The sequence below is a fragment of the Zootoca vivipara genome, chromosome 11, assembly GCF_963506605.1.
Source record: "Zootoca vivipara chromosome 11, rZooViv1.1, whole genome shotgun sequence".
In the NCBI taxonomy this organism is placed as follows: Eukaryota; Metazoa; Chordata; class Lepidosauria; order Squamata; family Lacertidae; genus Zootoca; species Zootoca vivipara.
This window is the reverse complement of record NC_083286.1, coordinates 36,796,022-36,815,231: the sequence shown is the minus strand read 5'-3', so window position 1 is coordinate 36,815,231 and position 19,210 is coordinate 36,796,022. Positions and strand designations below refer to the sequence as shown.

Here is a 19,210-nt window from a genome sequence, read left to right as displayed (position 1 = left end):
TTGACTCAGCTAGAGATGTGTGGGACGAGATTATGAGCAAATCGGTGTCATAGTGCTAATGAGGGAATAATAATTCAGGTTCTTTTCTCCTAACATATATGTTTATCTCACTAAAAATGATCAGACAGTTCTGTGGAGCTTTCTCTACAGGTAAAGGTAAAGGTACCCCTGACAGTTAAGTCCAGTCGCGAACGACTCTGGAGCTGCAGCGCTTATCTCACTTTACTGGCCAAGGGAGCCAGTATTTGTCCGCAGACAGTTTTTCCGGGTCATGTGGCCAGCATGCCTAAGCCGAGCAGCGCACATAAATGCCATTTACCTTCCCGCTGGAGCGGTACCTATTTATCTACTTGCACTTTGACGTGCTTTTGAACTGCTAGGTTGGCAGGAGCTGGGACTGAGCAATGGGAGCTCACCCTGTCGCAGGGATTAGAACCGCAGGAATTCGAACTGCCGATTGACAAGCCCTAGGCTTTGTGGTTTTAGACCACAGTGCCACCTGCGTCCCTACAGGTACATATAATCCATAAAGTTAGTAGTCCTGTTGAACATGATAGAATTATTTCCACGTCAACATGCATAACATGGTTCTATAGTTGCAATCCTGCGTGTACTTTTTATGGATTGATTTGAATTAAGTTGGAATTACTTCTGAGTAAACAGGTACAGTATATTGTTGTTGTTGTTGTTGTTTAGTCGTTTAGTCGTGTCCGACTCTTCGTGACCCCATGGACCATAGCACGCCAGGCACTCCTGTCTTGCACTGCCTCCCGCAGTTTGGTCAAACTCATGTTCGTAGCTTCGAGAACACTGTCCAACCATCTTGTCCTCTGTCGTCCCCTTCTCCTAGTGCCCTCAATCTTTCCCAACATCAGGGTCTTTTCCAAGGATTCTTCTCTTCTCATGAGGTGGCCAAAGTATTGGAGCCTCAGCTTCACGATCTGTCCTTCCAGGGAGCACTCAGGGCTTATTTCCTTAAGAATGGATAGGTTTGATCTTCTAGCAGTCCATGGGACTCTCAAGAGTCTCCTCCAGCACCATAATTCAAAAGCATCAATTCTTCGGCGATCAGCCTTCTTTATGGTCCAGCTCTCACTTCCATACATCACTACTGGGAAAACCATAGCTTTAACTATACGGACCTTTGTAGGCAAGGTGATGTCTCTGCTTTTTAAGATGCTGTCTAGGTTTGTCATTGCTTTTCTCCCAAGAAGCAGGCGTCTTTTAATTTCGTGACTGCTGTCACCATCTGCAGTGATCAAGGAGCCCAAGAAAGTAAAATATCTCACTGCCTCCATTTCTTCCCCTTCTATTTGCCAGGAGGTGATGGGACCGGTGGCCATGATCTTGGTTTTTTTGATGTTGAGCTTCAGACCATATTTTGCGCTCTCCTCTTTCACCCTCATTAAAAGGTTCTTTAATTCCTCCTCGCTTTCTGCCATCAAGGTTGTGTCATCTGCATATCTGAGGTTGTTGATATTTCTTCCGGCAATCTTAATTCCGTCTTGGGATTCATCTAGTCCAGCCTTTCGCATGATGAATTCTGCATATAAGTTAAATAGTATATTATTCTGATATAAAATCACGTTGAACCACATTCTAAGCAACAGGCAGTGTTTAGGTTTTAGGGACAATTTTCTCATTAGCTTCTGTGCTGGAGATCTGAGCAGACTGACTCGTTCAGGTTGATCCGGGCATGTCAAAACATCAATATGCGATGCATCCTGCTTATTCCTGGATGCGAATTCATGTGAAAAATATAACCTCTGCCCCAGGCACCCAGAGCTACAGCTGCAGCTTCCTGGCAGCTTTCACTGTTGCAGCAGCACCATTTCCCCCAGCTGCCCTGTTTATAGGAATCACGTCAGGCACTCCAGTCTGGGGTACATGTTATGTTCTCCTAAGTGAATGTGTCTCTGGGGGTATTTGGGGCACATCACACAGAGATGTTTTTAAAATGATTGAACATGTGGTTGGAATAATAGAATTCTAGAATGGAAAAGGATCTCATTCCCTGCACAAGCAGGACAATATATACTCAGTGCCCAAGCATAATCATTTGCCTGGACTTAGTAGAAACTAGTAATATGCCTCCCCCCTCAATTTCCGTCTGTTTGATGTCCTTTAACTTCTTTTAATTTCCCTTTGTTTTAGCTCATTAAGTTTCTGGTTGCCTGATTATTATAAAAACAGAGCAGTAATAGCTGGAGGACCAAATATTCCCCACACCGACCTGTTTGACAGTTTCCTGTGCAAGCTCTCTCTCAATCTAAATTAAAAATAATACATAATATTTTTATTGTTTGGTTGCCCCAGCCACTGGGTGGCTAAAAGGACAGTCCTGCTTCCAATTGGCTGTAACGAATCTCAACCTTTAGACAGACCTTATAGCTACAAAGCTATGAGGAAATGAGTTTGCATAAATCTGTATGCACAATGTACAATTTAGCCTGATTTCTTCAGGCCATGAGCCCCTGCACTGAATAAACTGTGTCTGTTCCACCTATTTGTGGGCCCTGTGTGCTCCTAGGGCACTTTTACTGCATGTGAAACTGCTTCCTTTTCAGAAATGTTCAGAGAGCAAAACTGATCGATTTGCATTTTTGTATCAGCTAGTTTGCAAAAGCCCCAGTGTTTCCCATCCAAAATAATTGCTAATGTACACCTTCTTATGGCAAGAAAAAAAAGTAGGTTTTTGGGGGGAGCAGTTTTGGTTGCTAAGCTTGCTAATCAGGTTACTATGTGGGCATCAGGACTTTGGTATAATTCCTGAGTTTGGTTTAGCCAAAGCATCACAGTACATTTCTTATTGTTCAACTAGGTATGTTGTTGTTGTTGTTCACAGTGATCTGGGGAAAACATTGCGAAAGAAAATAATTGCCATAGAGAATTGGCATTCAGTGTATTGAGACTCCCACTTTGTTCCATAGTGAGGGGAAATGAAGCAGCCAGCCTTTCTTTTCCAAAAGCAAAGGGCTTTGGAGAACATCAGGGGTCCTCTTCATCTCCATAACTTGAAGCACCTCTGACAATATGGAGATGAGTGGGATATTCTCTGTGACTCACAAAGCATCATATCATTCTGACGTCCCAACCTCAAAATACCACGCAGTGAGTGCCATGTGGGTGGAAATTACTAGAGCAACCGTCCTGATTGACTGACACTGGGAAGCTGTTGATGATTTTAAAAAAACACAGGGAAAATAAGTAACAGAACTGGGCCTGAGCCTGGTGGCTCAAGAAGTAAAGTGAAAGAAAATGGTGCCAGTGAGTAGAGTAAACTGCTATGCTCAGTCTTATCCTCCCATGATGCATTAATATTCTAATGTATGTCATCTTACCCGTTGGCAGATCTCCTGCAATGCTGTATTGATATTTTGTTCTTTGGAGGGGAATGGGGGCTTCTACATTAGGCATTTAGTGTGGAATTATTATGCTTCATTCACTCATTCTTCACTGGGGCTATTCCACTCAACCTGTTTATTGTACATTTGTTCTGATTTGCTTGCCCCAAAGCTTGTGTCTGTTTGCTCAGCATTCACTCTGATTTGCTTGCAAAGAGCTTATACACCTTATCATCAATCAATGGTTCATTCAACACTTTTGAGTGTATTTCCTCATCATTTTGTAACTACAGAAAGTCTGGGTTGTGTGTTGTTTTTTTATTGTGCATAATTGTGCAAACCAAATTTCTAATATGTGATTTAATCCATGCTACAAAATATGTACAGGCTGGAGGTGACGCATGTCATCCACACAATGCCATTATCCAAGCATCGTCATTCTGTGGTTCTCCCATATTTTCTCAGTGTGCAGAAAGGTTGCTTCCAGAAGGGGAATATTGCAAATGGACAGTGTCATACTCTCCTTCCTTGGAGGTTTTTAAGCAGAGGTTGGATGGCCACCATCATGGATGTTTTAGTTGAGATTCCTGCATTGCAGGGGGTTGGACTGGGTGACCCTCGTGATCCCTTTCAACTGTGCAATTCTATGATTCTGTGCCTGGTCCCTAGCTTTGCATTGATTCAAAACAAGTCTAAATATATTGTATGGTTATTTCACTAATTGTCAGCAGATGGGGCTAGTTCTATACAGTACTGAAGGCAGGGATGAGCTGACTTAAGTCTTGAATGATCTACTTTTTATTGCACAGCAAGAAGCTCTGTTTTCCACTCTGTGTGGTTTAAATATGGAAAGCAGTAGTGCACAATCAGGATATCTGAATGATTATGAAGGTATAACTAATCTGAGTTAAGAGATCTTGGGTATGTACACTCTTGGCTTAAAAACAGAAGCAGGCCCAGCAAGAAATCTTTGCAAGCAGCCAGAAGATGCTAGATAGTCCACCAGACTGTGGTCAGGCTTATTCCCATAGCTGGTTTTAAAAATGCTGGGGTTAAAGGAACACCAACCCTTACTAATCTCATATATATATCTTATCCTCTTCACAAAGGAGTTGTTCAAAGTGACTTACATACAGTATATAAAATCTCAGAAATGCTTATAAACAGGGATTTTTTTCCAGCCAGAACTCGCTGGACCTCAGTTCTGGCACCTCTCTGGTGTATGTCATTGCCATTATAAGAAAACAAGGAAGGTGTTCATGGTGAGTTCCGGCACCTCATTTTTTATATATTATATATAATTATTATATATATTAAGGCCTTTATACATTTAAGTGTTCATGTTTGGCTCCATAAACACCCACCCACGTGGTCAAAATAAGCATATTATGCAGACCTCTCACCTTCCCAAATTCTGTTATGATCCTTTTCAACTAGAAATGTCAGGATTTGATGCTGGGAACTTGCAGATGCAAAGTATACAAGTGTGTAAAGAGGGGCATAAAAGAAGTCTATAAAATGACACATGCTGTGGCCAAACTAGAGGAAGGAGAGAAAGAGAGAGGGAGAGAGAGAGAGAGCTTTCAGGTGGGTTTATTATGGAATCAGTACTGCTCATCATGGTTGGGTTTTTGTTTTGTTTTTTTGTCACAACCACACAATATTGTCTACCTCAAACTATCAACCTGTATTTCCCCTCTTTTAATTAGGATTTACATCTTTCCATGAAAAATCTGATAAGTGAAATAAATTGTTCAAACGACCAGTTGCCAATAACCTGTTCATAATGTATTAATAACCTGTTTGCAGTACAGTATTATGTCAGTGTCTTGAAGCACCTAGAGAGTTTTTCTCCCTGTTATCAGAATTCAGGGTCATTCAATGAAGTTGAAGAGCGGCCAGTGGTCAGAGGTGATGCAAGTTGTAGTCCAAAACATCTGGACAGCTGTTGGTTGAGGAAGGCTGCTCAACAATATGCTTGTTGTTGTTGTTTAGTCGTTTAGTCGTGTCCGACTCTTCGTGACCCCATGGACCATAGCACGCCAGGCACTCCTGTCTTGCACTGCCTCCCGCAGTTTGGTCAAACTCATGTTCGTAGCTTCGAGAACACTGTCCAACCATCTTGTTCTCTGACGTCCCCTTCTCCTAGTGCCCTCAATCTTTCCCAACATCAGGGTCTTTTCCAAGGATTCTTCTCTTCTCATGAGGTGGCCAAAGTATTGGAGCCTCAGCTTCACGATCTGTCCTTCCAGGGAGCAACAATATGCTTAGTGTTAGCCTTTAGCTCAATCTGTCTTTGGCATAACACCACAAACATATCTGACACGTCTGGGATTGGGAGAAAGGATTGCAGGATGAAAGGTGTAAATTCCTACGCAGATTTAAGGCCAGACACCTTTCGCTTAGAAATTCTGCACAGTCTGGAAATATTTCAAAATAACATCAACACTGAAGTGCAATCATTACAGTGGTACCTCTAGTTACGAACTTAATTCGTTCCGGAGGTCCATTCTTAACCTGAAACTGTTCTTAACTAGAGGCGTGCTTTCGCTAATGGGGCCTCTTGCTGCTGCTGCGCCGCCAGCACACGATTTCCGTTCTCATCCTGGGGCAAAGTTCTCAACTCAGGGTAACTCTTCCAGGTTAGCAGAGTTTGTAACCTGAAGCGTTTGTAATCTGAGGTGTTTGTAACTCGAGGTACCACTGTACATGTCAAACATGACTGATGCAAACTCAGGTGAGAGCAAGGAAACAAGTAATGTTTTTTATCTATATCTGTAATAGAATGAATGAATGAAACTTTATTTGCATTAGCCATCGGCCATAGCAATAAAAAGCATTATGATGTACACAAAACTCAATAAAAGTCGATTATAATAAAACACAGTTTGGGGTCCTGAATCAGCAGCCAGACAGGCAGTCAAACAGTGGATCTTGTTCTGATTGCCCCAGCTAAAAACCTTGCAATCTTTGCTGTCGTCTGCTCCTCTTGATCTGCCAGGAGAAAAGACACTGTGGCAGTGGTTGGGCGACCCAGAATGGGCAATAAAAGAGGGGTAATATCTGCAATAGATTAAGAACAACTTCAGTGGATTGGTTCTCTCTCTCTCTCTGGCTGTGTACACACTCCTGTTCACTTTGCCTCCAGTGCACTCGCACCACTGGTTTGAGAAGTGATGCACATGCGATCCATACCTATCCTGTAACTGATCCTGCTCTTTCTTACGAAATACTGTTTGATGTGTTTTTCTCCAAAACAGCTTTGATCCTAATTAAGAAAAAAAAATGACCTAGTTGCATTTTAAGCTGATAATGTGTACACACACAGAGAGAGATGAGGGGTAAGAAACGGGAGTTCCTTTTGGGAATTGGTGTAGCTGTTTAAAGCCCAGTAAGGCCATCTTTCCTTTGTTAAAACATCTGAGGACAACACAACAGGGATCCAAAACCAGAGTTTACAAGTTTGCATCTCATGTGTGAATTGTTTATTGGCAGCTCTCCCTGACACATTGCACATTCTCATCAAAGCAGTAAAGATTTCAGTAAATAAAGCGAAAACCAACATCTTTATTTACTTACTTGCTTATTATCATGCTAGTTCCTTGTTGAAACTCCCATGCTATAATTTCCATGTGTGCCACCTTATTTGTTTTTGCCTTCCCTCCTCATTAACATCTCTTTAAGCTGCCACTCTGAGCGGCTTCCCTTGTTTAGTCTATTCCACAGCAGCCATTCATCCTCCTACGACCCCCCTGCACTGCAAATGAGAGAGGCCTTTGAAGCAGGAGGTAATTTTGGCCACACAAAACAGGCACCATCTTTAAAAATGTAGAGCGAGCCAGTTATTTCTGCTCCACACTTAGATTTTCAGATTTTACTCTTCTATGGCAAGTTAACACGTGCATAATATTACAAAGCATTCAAACATCTATACAAAAAGAGCACCTGGAGATGCTGAGCTTTATTTTAATACAGTATTGATAATAACTGAGTCACATCAACCAATTTACTGTACTTTTTATAAACCGCAGCCATCTACCCTCCGCTCAGTTGCTAAGAGATGGGGTTTGCTTTTGTTTTAAATTGCAGAAGATCATCTCAACCTGCTTAACACAAAATCAATACAGCATTTGTTAAAGGAGAGGTGTCCTAATGTGCAGGGACTTCCCAAATTAATTGCAAGCATGCAGCTTCCTGGAAGTGGCAACTGCTGCCTTTCGCTTATTTGGTCCCTGACAATTTATATAAAAGCAGAAATGCCGCAATGAAGAATGAAAGCAGAACTGCCAGTTTTACACACACACACACACACACACACACACACACACACACACACACACCAACAAAGAATCTTTGAATTTAACACAGAGAGAGAGCAGAAATTCAAATGGTGCAGTTGTTTCTGGCATAGAGTCAGAGTGATGATATAGCTGGAGAGCTCTGGCACAGCCTTAGTCAGGAACCCTAATGAAAGAGGTTTTCTGCCTTCCTCTCTGAAGCCCAAAAGCCCAGTGTAGCTAAATTTAGCAATGTTTAAGGATTAAACTGCATGCAATGCTAAAGGCATACTTGCATTCAACATGCTTTTTAAACAGAGTAGAAGCTTCAGCACACACACACACACACTCCAAATCAGTATTGGGACCACAGCATGTGATTTGCACTTGAGGGAAACGAAGCATATCATAAACTTTCCCCTAGCTTTAGGATGGAACCTAGTTTTCTACTGGAGAGAACAATCGTTATCATTCTTCGCTTTCTTCTGTGTAGTCTTAAGCATGGCAAGCATGGTTTCTTTAATCAGACAATGTACAAAAAAAGCTACAATTCTCAGTTTCCCCCAAGAAGCCATTCTGATAAATCGGGTCCTCCCTGCAACAGAGTGTTGCGGTGGGTCCCGCCAATGAGGCCTAGGTGTTGGGGCGGAGACTATTGGAGCAGCCGCAACACCCTATTGATGGTCTCTCTGACGGGATGCAATTGGGCTGAGGGCATGCCAGTCTTAAGAGTCAGAGAGACCACTATTTAAGAGCCACACGTGACCTTAGAGATTCTCTTCTTGGGTCATCATGCACCGAAACACCCGCCCACCTCTCCCTAACTTTAGGTCTTGCGCTTGACCTTGCTATGCTGTCGTGTGTCGTCTGTCATTGGGACAGGGGCATGACAGAAGCAAATCGTCACAACTTGTAAGGTTGGCGGATAGGCTCTGGTTCATGCTGATAGGGGTGGCAGGATGCCTAGCCAACCCTATCCATGGGTATTCCTTTAAGTGGAATCCTGGGACTTCTGGTTCGTCTTCCCCAGTCGGGTTGTGCCCCCTCCAGAGTTCGGGGCACATCTGGGGGAACCATGGGCCAGGCTGCGCAAGGGGCCCCGTCCCAGATGTTCACCTATGCTGACTCATGGTGCGCCCAGAGTCAGCGCTACTTTAGGTAGCTTTGGAACCAGAGCCTATGCAACCACTCACTTGATTTGTAATCAATAAAGTTGTGGCCTAAAATTCTGCCAAAAACCAAACCAAAAATATGAGTCCAGTCTGAATTTATTTCTAGGCCAGGTTAAAGGGTCTCCACACGCAATTGTAGCTCCGTAAAGAGAACAGGGATCTCCTAACAACTCTCAGTACCTTTAACAAACTACAGTTCCCAGGATTCTTTGTGGGAAGCCATGACTTTAAAGTGGCATGGGCCTGCTTTAAATGTATGGTGGGAGGGTTTAAATGTGTGTGTAATGGACAAGGGTGAGGTTTTTGTTTTAATTCTGTCATCGGACTACCTGTAATGAAACTGTTAGAAATGCCTGTATATATGCTTACACACACAATTCACACCTTGCAAGGGTGGGTGACTGGTGTCCTCCAGAAGTTTTGAACTCCAACTCCCATCAACCGCAGCCAGCTTGGCCAATGGTCAAGGGTGATGGGTACTGTAGTCCTGCAATATCTGGAAGGCCCCTGGTTAGCCACCTTTAGGGTGTGTAAAGCTGGCGTTGAGCTAAAGCGTTAACCTCGTATTAATGTTCTTTTCTAGAACAGAAGAGACTGTGTGAGTTTTGCAGATCAATAGCATCTATTCTACTGAGACTCTGCTCCCTCCCTCCCTTGATAGCAAAACAAACGCTTCTATCTTACAGCCAGCTCTATATTTTTCATCTCAGGACCTCAGGATTACTGAGGCCAATCCACACCTATTGAAGTTTTGGTTTTCCTCTGACTTCAATAGGCTTTAGATCTAGGCTGCTGCTGCAACCAGAAGAAACAATTATGTACAATACTGAAAGTGGCACTGTAAGAAACAAAAATCGAGCCCAGGGGTACATACTTTAAAAGAAGGTTTTTAAAATAATAATAACAATACATCTCGGAATTCAGACTTTGGCTGGAGTCAGATGTTTGCAGGGTGGACACGGTATGAAAGTGTTCGATTGGAGGCAGGAATACCTACCGGTAGCTTCAAATACCCCCCTCAGCCTAGAAGTTCACTGACAGATCTTGGGCCAGTTTCTCTTTCTCCAGCCCAGGAATCTGCTTCATGCCATGTAGACTATTTGCCTATATAGCTCAGAAAATGTAGTGGGCATCACACCTTCAAACAAGTATGCTCTGGGTCTTTGACTCAGTTTTGCAGGGAATGCTAAGCCAAGCCAAACCAAACCAAACCATGGCTTAGTGTGGATTCGCGAGGGTTTCCTTTAAAAAAGGGGAGAACTTGACAGCTATGCCTGTGCTTCTCCAGCAGATAAACTATGAACCATAAAACAAGAACAAACTTTGGTTGCAGCTCACCTTGGGGTAGGTATTTTTATCTTGTGAACCACCCTGAGTTCTTCGATGAAGGGCTGTATAATAATAACAGGAGCACAGAGGCTGTGGTCTCCTTTCTGGTTCACACTAGTCATGGTTTGGCTTGGCATTCATGTGCAAACGAGGTCTTAAGATTAATTGGGATGCTAGCATAAAAGATGGCTGTACAAGTCAGACAGTTTTGGGGGGTTGTTGTCGTTTTGCAGTTGTTTGTTAATCAATATTTGTTAGTGAAAACAAAACAAAAGGTTATGGGAGATTTTAATGTTCTCCCAATTATTTCTGAGTTGTTGCCATTTCTGATGTCAAATTCATGTCCATTTTTGTGTGTGTGTGCTGCACAGTGAACGGAACTGATTGAAGGCGATTACACTAGATAGTCTTTAAGATGGCACAAGGCCCTTTGTTATTCTTGCTGCAACAGGTTAGCACAGCTACTATTCTGGCGAATTCTCGTAGGTTGCAACTTGTTTCACCCTATTCAAATTTAAAGTCGATGTTGGGGATCCTTCTATAGTTGCTATTTAAAATCGTTATTGAGTTGGATCTAATTTACATAATACCTTCAAGACATGATCATCACTCTTTCGTGGATGGCTCCTCCACCAAAGAGAGATATGATGTATAGCCACCATTGACCCCAAAAGGTGGATTATGTACAATTCCAAAATATAATTTAAGCAATTAAAATATAAATTTAAAGCATGATTGAAAGCATCAATTAAAAACAGCAGTATATCACTCATCTGTCTCCAAAGCCCTAAAAGGAACATCTTGATCTGTCAGTGGAAGATATACACCAGAAATGGGGAACCTCAGGCCCACGGAAGGAATCTCCCTGTTTAGCCCTCAAAACTGGCCCCAGGCCCCCTAGCCAACATACTTTGCACCCTGTGTTGTTTTCCCTGGCTGAAACACATCCTTGACCTCTGGTAATGCATTTTGCATGCCTGGATGGAAGATGGAGAAGGGTGTGTATGTGTGTAGAAACTAGCCTAATCGCCAAAAGTAAAATTTCCAATTTTTTTTTTTGCCCTGTCTGCTTTTGCTTCTGGCTGCACCCACCACTGGCATGTGGCCCTTGGAAGGATGTCTAAAAGGGAATGTGGCCCTCAGGCTGAAAAAGTGCCCCCAACCTTTATATCCAGTGTTGTGACTTTTCAGTGCTGTTATAATGGCAAAGCCACTGACATTTAACTGCATCTGGATCGCAATGTATGCAACTTGCAATATATTGTGGGGGAAGCTCTTTTATCCCTAAAAACAGGATTCTACTCTCACATTAGAGCAAGAATATGACTAACCTGTGTGCCTCCTTTGTACTTATGCAGCCTGCAATCCTCAGACTAAGGTGGAATCTATACACATATAAAAAAATGCTATGAAAATGCTTTTTTAAAAAACGTTTTGAAAAATATATTAAATTTTGCATGGCTCACAATCTAGTGTCACATGTGTATATTGCATTTTACAACACATCTAAAACACTTTTTTTTATTGCAGCTGTGTAGCAGAGACCTAAGATACACCACAAAGCTTGCCTCAAGAAGAAGGAAACTAACCAGTTCAGAGTATTCACTGTAACTTACCAGGCTGTGGTCCTGCTTCTACCTGCAGAGGAGGATGAGGAAGAAAGTGGCAGATCACGGCAATAGGCTCCTTGTCTTGGCTGCCTCTTCCTCTGTATGGGCCTCTGTATTAGTAAATCTAGAATGTGTGCTGGCAGTCACTCATGCCCACTCATGATGTGGATGCAGAATATTTTGATTTGAGCAAAGCATCTGACAGTGTCCCCCATGATATCCTTGTTGGCAAGATGGCAAAATCTGGCCCACTGTTAGGTGGATCTATAGCTGGTTGAACAACCATCATGGTATTAATGGCTCTGCATCAAGCCACAGGGAAGTACTGAGTGCAATGCCATGCTGTTCAACATTTTTATCAGTGGCTTGGATGAAAATGTAGAGGGAATGCTAATCAAATTTGCAGAAGATACGAATCTAAGAGCGGGAGCCAAGACTGTTGAAGAGAGAATCGAGATTCAAAATGATCTTGATCTTGACAGGCTGGAGAACTGGGCTAGAGCCAATAAGTAATAAAGAACACATTTCTTCAATAGCATTAAAGCTTGCATCCAGAGCAGAGTTGGGGGAGCCTTTGGCCCTGCAAACATTTTGTTGGACTGCAACTTCCATCATCTCCAGCCAGCATGGCCAGTGATCAGAAATGATGGGAGTTGGAGTACAGCAACATCTAGAGGGCGTCAGATTCCCACCTCTGAAATAAGGCCTAACTACATGTGAAAGGGATCCAGGTGGCGCTGTGACCACAGAGTCTAGGGCTTGCTGATCAGAAGGCCGGCGGTTTGAATCCCTGCAACGGGTTGAGCTCCCGTTGCTCGGTCCCAGCTCCTGCCAACCTAGCAGTTCGAAAGCATGTCAAAGTGCAAGTAGATAAATAGGTACCGCTCCGGCGGGAAGGTAAACGGCGTTTCCGTGCGCTGCTCTGGTTCGCCAGAAGCAGCTTTGTCATGCTGGCCACATGACCCGGAAGCTGTCTGCGGACAAACGCCGGCTCCCTCGGCCTATAGAGCGAGATGAGCGCCGCAACCCCAGAGTCGGACATGACTGGACCTGATGGTCAGGGGCCCCTTTACCTTTACATGTGGAACTAGCAAGATTCTTAGCAATTACATTATAGGTTTAAAATAAATAAATCCCAGACTTGGGATCGGAGCTACTGTTATCAGTTGAGATACTGCTTAAAAAGCACATAAAGCCATGTGGCAATTACCATTGGGGGTGCTATTGCTTTGTTTGTTATTATGTTATGTATTTTTGTGTTTTACTACTTTTAAATAATAATAATAATAATAATAATAATAATGGAAAACTCCCATTGGAGCAAACAGGGACAATGCCCCTAAGGTGCACAATTCAGTGCTGCAATGGTATCAAGACAAGTGATGAGGAAGTCACAGGAGCAAGGCTTGACAACACTCCGATATAAGTATCATACTGAGGTTGTTTAACTAGCTTTCTTACATGCTTTATTTTATGTTCTAGTATGTTTCCCTTAAATAAACCCTCTTTGTCTTTTACATTTCCTTTTAAAGGATCCTGTCATTTAAGATTTTGCCTTGGGTCAAAATCTTAAAGGTAAAGAAACACTTTAATTTATAAGTATGCCCTGTGATGTTTTAAAACATAATAACTAATATCGTTCTAATAATCTTAAACAGATCAGTGTAGATCCAGCCCAGGTGCCACATTGCAAATTCAGCATTTTTTAAAAAACAAAAACGGAAAGTGGGTAGGGCAGTGGCTGGAAAGAGGGAGAACATGGTTTCTCCTTATTTAATGATATATTGGGATTTCTGTGAGAACAACCCAAGTAGGCATGCTCAACAGGAATAAATGGTGACACATTATCAGGTGCTTGTGGAAAGGGCTTTCTCCTTGTGTGATCACCAGATAACTGGTATGAAAAGCTTGGTGAAACCCTGTATGTTTCCCTACATTTTAGAGTTCTTCCATTTGACAGCTTAATATTAAAAATGGGTATTGCAAATGGTTTTTTGTTGTGTCTTTTTAAAAAATTTTACTTAACCTATTTACCCAGATAGGGTAAATCCAGACTAATTGAGGGTAGGGGGAATAAGGGCTGGCATTTTGATGCCAACAATGCTGTGTGGGTGCTGGGAAAATCTGCCTACATGTGCAGTACTGATACTACAATAAACACTCACCACCACCAAGAAGAGCAATTTCAGAAAGCTGTCACATTATTGTTCACACAGCAGAAACATTTCCCACTTCTTTTTAAAGCACTGAATGATATACAGTGATACCTCGGGTTACAGACGCTTCAGGTTACAGACGCTTCAGGTTACAGACTCCGCTAACCCAGAAATAGTACCTCGGGTTAAGAACTTTGCTTCAGGATGACAACAGAAATCGTGTGACGGCGGCGCGGCGGCAGCAGGAGGCCCCATTAGCTAAAGTGGTACCTCAGGTTAAGAACAGTTTCAGGTTAAGAATGGTCCTCCAGAACGAATTAAGTTCTTAACCAGAGGTACCACTGTATTGTTTTTCTGAGCAATGACATTGAAGATAAAACCTGTTTGTTTTTAATTTTTTAATTGCACGTAATACCACAGTATTAGAATAATTTTCATATGAACTAACTGCCCTGATCCAGTTAGGCCCCAAATGTTAGGACAACACAATAAGAATCCAGCATTTTATGCTCACACATCCTAGGAGATTGGGAGCTCTGTATGTTTATATGTGCCACACATGAGGTGCCAGGCTCTGCCTGCCAGTCAAAAAAATAAATAAATGAGTGTAACTGAAATCAAGATGGGCAATGTTGTTAATATCAATAGGAGTGCTAACCTGGTCAGAGATTATATGGGGTATAGAGACTGAAAGCAGCCCAAATCCTAGCAGCCCCACCCATCTTGATTGGAGGTAGGCCTGTGTGGGTCAGTAGCTGGATTGCAGACAATGAGCACACTCCTCCCAATAATTTCTTCTTGCTGGGCCCTGTGAAAACGCATTGGAACCAATTCATTTCAAAAGGGACCAATGGAGAAGTTCCTGGCACCCTCCCCCAGTGAGCGTAGCACAAACATTTGGGCAGTCCTTCAGTATGCATCACAGAAAGTAGTAAGTAAAGAGATAACTTGTGTGTCTTTGTGCTATGTAGGATCACAGAACCCAATACTGAGTCAAACTACCGATCAGTAATGTTAGCAGCTGCTCTTCAGGGCACCAGACAGCGGTCTCTCCTAGTCCTACCCAGAGATGCTGGGATTCGAACCTGAAAAGCAGATACTCTAACACTGAGCTATGGCTCTTCTGTGTGTGTGTGTGTGTCTGCATGTGTGCCTTATGTGAATGATTCCCATGAATAAAAACAACTTGGGAAGAGAGTTCACCACCACCCCGTGGACTTCGCATGTGGGTGAGATATGTGGGCTCTGTGAATAACTTTACACTTTTGTTCCTAAGAGGAGCTTCCTTGATCTGCTTTTGAAACTTCCCCCAGTATAAAAAAAAAAAACTTTACGAAGTAGTGCTGGCAAGGGGGAATGTATGATGGAAGTCCTGTTGAAGCCACTGAACTACTGGCTTGTAGTTCTTAAACATTATCTTATCTTAGAAGAAGGAAACAAGGCCACCCCAAGCACATTCTATCCACTTTTTTCTGTCTTGCATGTAGTTTGAAAGCAAATGTTTAGCTTTGCTTCACAAATTCTGGAAGCTCCATGCCCGTATGCAGGTGAAGGACTCCTGGCTCCTCCAACACAAAGGCAGGGTGTGCAGCATCGGTGAATTTCTGCCGGATGGCAAACAGGAGCTGCCCTCTTTCCGCGTTGAAAAATAAGAGTCTTCCAGCGTTATAATCCAGCAGAATGCCAATGCGGGGTGGCTGTTCTGTCACAATGACATCACTCATTTCACCACGATGGAGGACCTTATATAGGAAACTGCAGAAGAGTGCAAGGTTAGGTCAACAAGAATTCACTGCACAACCTATCGCAATATTTTATTCTATCTGCCAGATGTTAGCAAATGGAAACCCTTAGCAGCTAAAGCTTTAATACACACATTTTCATCACATTGAAATGCTCCCCTTTGGTGCAGATCAGTGCTGCGGTAAAAATAAGGGGGTACTATCTGGTTCTGGTTGTATAATATATGCAACAACGTGTAGCGGGTTGTCATGATTTTGGAAGCGTTATGGTTGGATGAAGGAACGATGGAGTCTGGAGCCAGATGAACGGTGTAGTCAGAATTGCCAAACCTTGGGAGGATTTTAGCATAGCAGTAATCATTGCTCCATGTGTGCTTGCCTCCCGGAACCACCTGCCCTCTGCCTTATGCTGCAGTTCCCAAGCTGGCTGTTATGCAGTTGAGAAGTGCTGTGACACACAGCTCACTGCCAACTGCTTGGCCCTCCCAGAATAGCTCAGTTGGTAGAGCATGAGACTCTTAATCTCAGGGTGATGGGTTCGAGCTCCACGTTTGGGCAACAAGATTCCTGCATTGCAGGGGGTTGGACTAGAGAGGCCTCGTGGTCCCTTCCAACTTTACACTTCGATGATTCCCCTGAGTGCTGCACAAAGGGACTTTGATGGATGGGTGTGACAGCCTACCTGTCAATCATCTGGTGTCATAATGATGCCAGGTGCCTGGCAGGTGGGTTGTCCCCAATGGAAATTGGCCTGCTTGGGTAGAGACAGGTAAGGATTTGGCATGCTGGGCCAAAAAGGGTCCCCATCCACTGTGCCTAAGGTGGCAGGTTAACTTAGGAGGTGTAGGCCTGGCTGCATGGCTTACACAGATCTGTTTGAGAACAGACAGGAATGGCTAGATGGCTGAGCAGGCTGCCACCACTGCTGCTCAACAGCTGCCACCCAATGCAATCGCCTCGCTCTCTTTAATGGTAGTGCCAGCCCAGGCAATTTATCTGGATCCAAGTTTTCTCAATGCATGCCTATGAGTAGCACTCACACACACAGTTGATTTCTATGAGGATGGAGTGATGGGGTGTTGAAGAGGGAAATTTACCCAGATCCAGCTTACACCAATGCATTTCATTGGCTATTTAAAGAACTTTTAAAAATTCTATTTATCCCAGTTGTTTCTTTGGAGACAGTTCCTTAAAACGGCCATATGAGCAAGCAATCCATCACTCTTGTTTTAATGCATTCTAATAGTGCTTTGGCCAATTCAGCATATTTGTATATTCATTTGGAAGGAAGCAATGCATTCCAAGGGTCATTTTCTGTCATTTGTTTTAGCGTGTTGTCCTCCCCACCCCACCCAATATAGAGCCACCTGCTGTGCCAAGCTTGATGAAAAAAGCTAAGATGGCTTTTACTAGCAGAATCTGTTCTAAGCCAGCAGATATTTTTGCATTTCAAGGTGAATATCAAAAGCAACAGAAGCTTCTGACAATGTGCAGCTAAAAGCGATGGCAATGTTTCTTTTAACTCTGGATCCTCAGAGGTACTGGTGGAATTGCATTTGGCTCTGTGGTTTTATTGTGGACAAGCATTCTACATTCCCATGTTGCAGAGCAAAGCAGCAAGGGCGGCCTTTCCTTTTAACCCTGAACAGTCGCTTTTGCTTCGTTTAATAAAGTGAATGTTTTACACTGCGGAGAAAACTGCTTTTCCTTTGGCATCCTCCAAAGGGCAACCATTGTAAACATTTTGCTATAATATGCACATCTATTTCAATTAACAAAGAGTCCTGTGGCACCTTAAAGACTTAACAACTTTTATTGCAGTCCAAGGGTCCACTCCACTCCATTGAAGCTTATGTCATAATAAAATTTATTAGTCTTTAGGGTGCCACAAAACCCTCTGTTGATTTTGCAGCAGCAGACTAACATGACTGCAACTCTGGAATTTATTTCAATGTAAATGATTGAAAGTCAAGTGATTAATCAAATGACAGACCTAGGAGACGCCAAACACAAGTATTAGGTCATTCTGGATGGATGGACTATTCTGGGTTTTACTTCCCTAATAAATACGTGGGCCCAACCTAAGCCACAGCCCCTCCCACACCCAAAACATTAAAGTAATAACTTTGTGTAGTCATTCATTCATTTCCAGGTGGTTAGCTTAAACAATGGCTTGTTGGAAACAAGCCAACATCATAGCCCATGGTTTGACATTGGTTTGTTTCAGCAGATGATAGTTAAAGATCAACCACAGTTTGTCAGGTTTGGACAAGCTGTAGTTTGTGAAAGCATCTAAACCTCTCTTTACAGCCACACCAAAGCAGGAATGGGAAGGGAGAAGTGCATGAATCCAAAGATTGCCTCAGCTCATTCCCATCATGATAAACCATTTTTTTTAGCATGCGGTCCAGTTACCACCGTTGTGCATAGGAAGCCTACATACATTTGGGTAAAAACACATAGGCTCCTGTAGAAACCACACCTTGAATGCAGAGAGATTAGGAGTGGGTCTAGACAATTCCAATCCCCTCTGGGTCAATCCTCTCCGCACACACAGTTCTCCACAGAGATAAATGATCACACAGGACAAATAATTCTGACCTGTTGCACAGAGCTGTTCCTGAGATAATTTATGTGATGCAAATTAAACACTTGAAATGTGTTACATACTATAAAATATTTCAGGAAGTGGGCACCTTGAAATGCAACATTACAAGCATTAAATATAACCTGCCATTGATGATTATGGCTGTAATACTAAAACTCCTGATCAGATTATGGAAAGTGGAAGCCTAAGAAGCACCCACGGTGTAACCTTATCTGCCAGCGTAGAGGACAGGGAGTATATCATCAGAGCACTATTCTCAGTCACCAATCATCCAGACTTTCAGAGTCCTGGATTCTCTCCAAAAAAACATCCCTCTCCTTCGCCCTGTCACCTGCTAAATCATCAAGATGACCTCGGGTGAAGCAGCTATGGTAGAAATGTATCACATATACAGGAAAATCAGACCAGGGAACAGACGGGTGGATCTTGTGGTTGGAGTATTCATTACAGCTACAAATTCCAGAGGCTCAAATTTCTGCTCCTATTTCGGTTGGTGAAAGTTCTGCCACCCAGAAAAATACAGGAACAAAATATTGAGATGGGATTTCTTTGAGCCACTGTGATCCTAAGTATTCAGACTCAGTACCCCAGCTGTAAATGGGCCCTTTTCATAAGGTGGTTGTAATCATGGCAAGGGAAAATGGGCGCCAACAGACGTTTCCCTCCTGTGGCTGATAGCAGCTTATTACAGAGCACGGATAAAGGGCTAACATTCCTCCCAATGCGCCGTGAACCTCAACTTGCTGCCCACAGCTGTTGCTTAGGATTGGAGCATTAAAACAGGATGAGATGTTACAGAGCATGGTAATAAGCCAATGTGCAACTAAGCATCCATATTCCATGCCACTAGTGTAACACCTGGAGGGAGCATTTGCACATCTCTCCTGCACTGAGAAGTATGAGCTGCTAGTGCAACTTAGGAAGGATATTAATAAACAATATATCCTCTCCTGCCACCCTGAACATTCCCAC

The 19,210-nt window shown here is 43.0% G+C and overlaps 2 protein-coding genes across 3 annotated transcripts in view; one reads left to right on the top strand and one right to left on the bottom strand.

The window, feature by feature from the left end:
- MTX3 (metaxin 3) overlaps positions 1-12,774 on the top strand; it is a 41,100-nt gene extending 28,326 nt beyond the window's left edge. Inside the window, exon 10 of the mRNA XM_035099951.2 lies at positions 11,653-12,774. Within this exon, the coding sequence (XP_034955842.2) occupies positions 11,653-11,660 (8 nt within the window). The 3' untranslated portion in view covers positions 11,661-12,774. The remainder of the gene's footprint in view (positions 1-11,652) is intronic.
- Positions 12,775-14,278: 1,504 nt separating this feature from the next.
- CMYA5 (cardiomyopathy associated 5) overlaps positions 14,279-19,210 on the bottom strand; it is a 54,311-nt gene continuing 49,379 nt past the window's right edge. For both annotated transcript variants that reach the window (XM_035099997.2, XM_035099998.2), the window contains exon 13: positions 14,279-15,643. In XM_035099997.2, the coding sequence (XP_034955888.2) occupies positions 15,391-15,643 (253 nt within the window). In that variant the 3' untranslated portion in view covers positions 14,279-15,390. The remainder of the gene's footprint in view (positions 15,644-19,210) is intronic.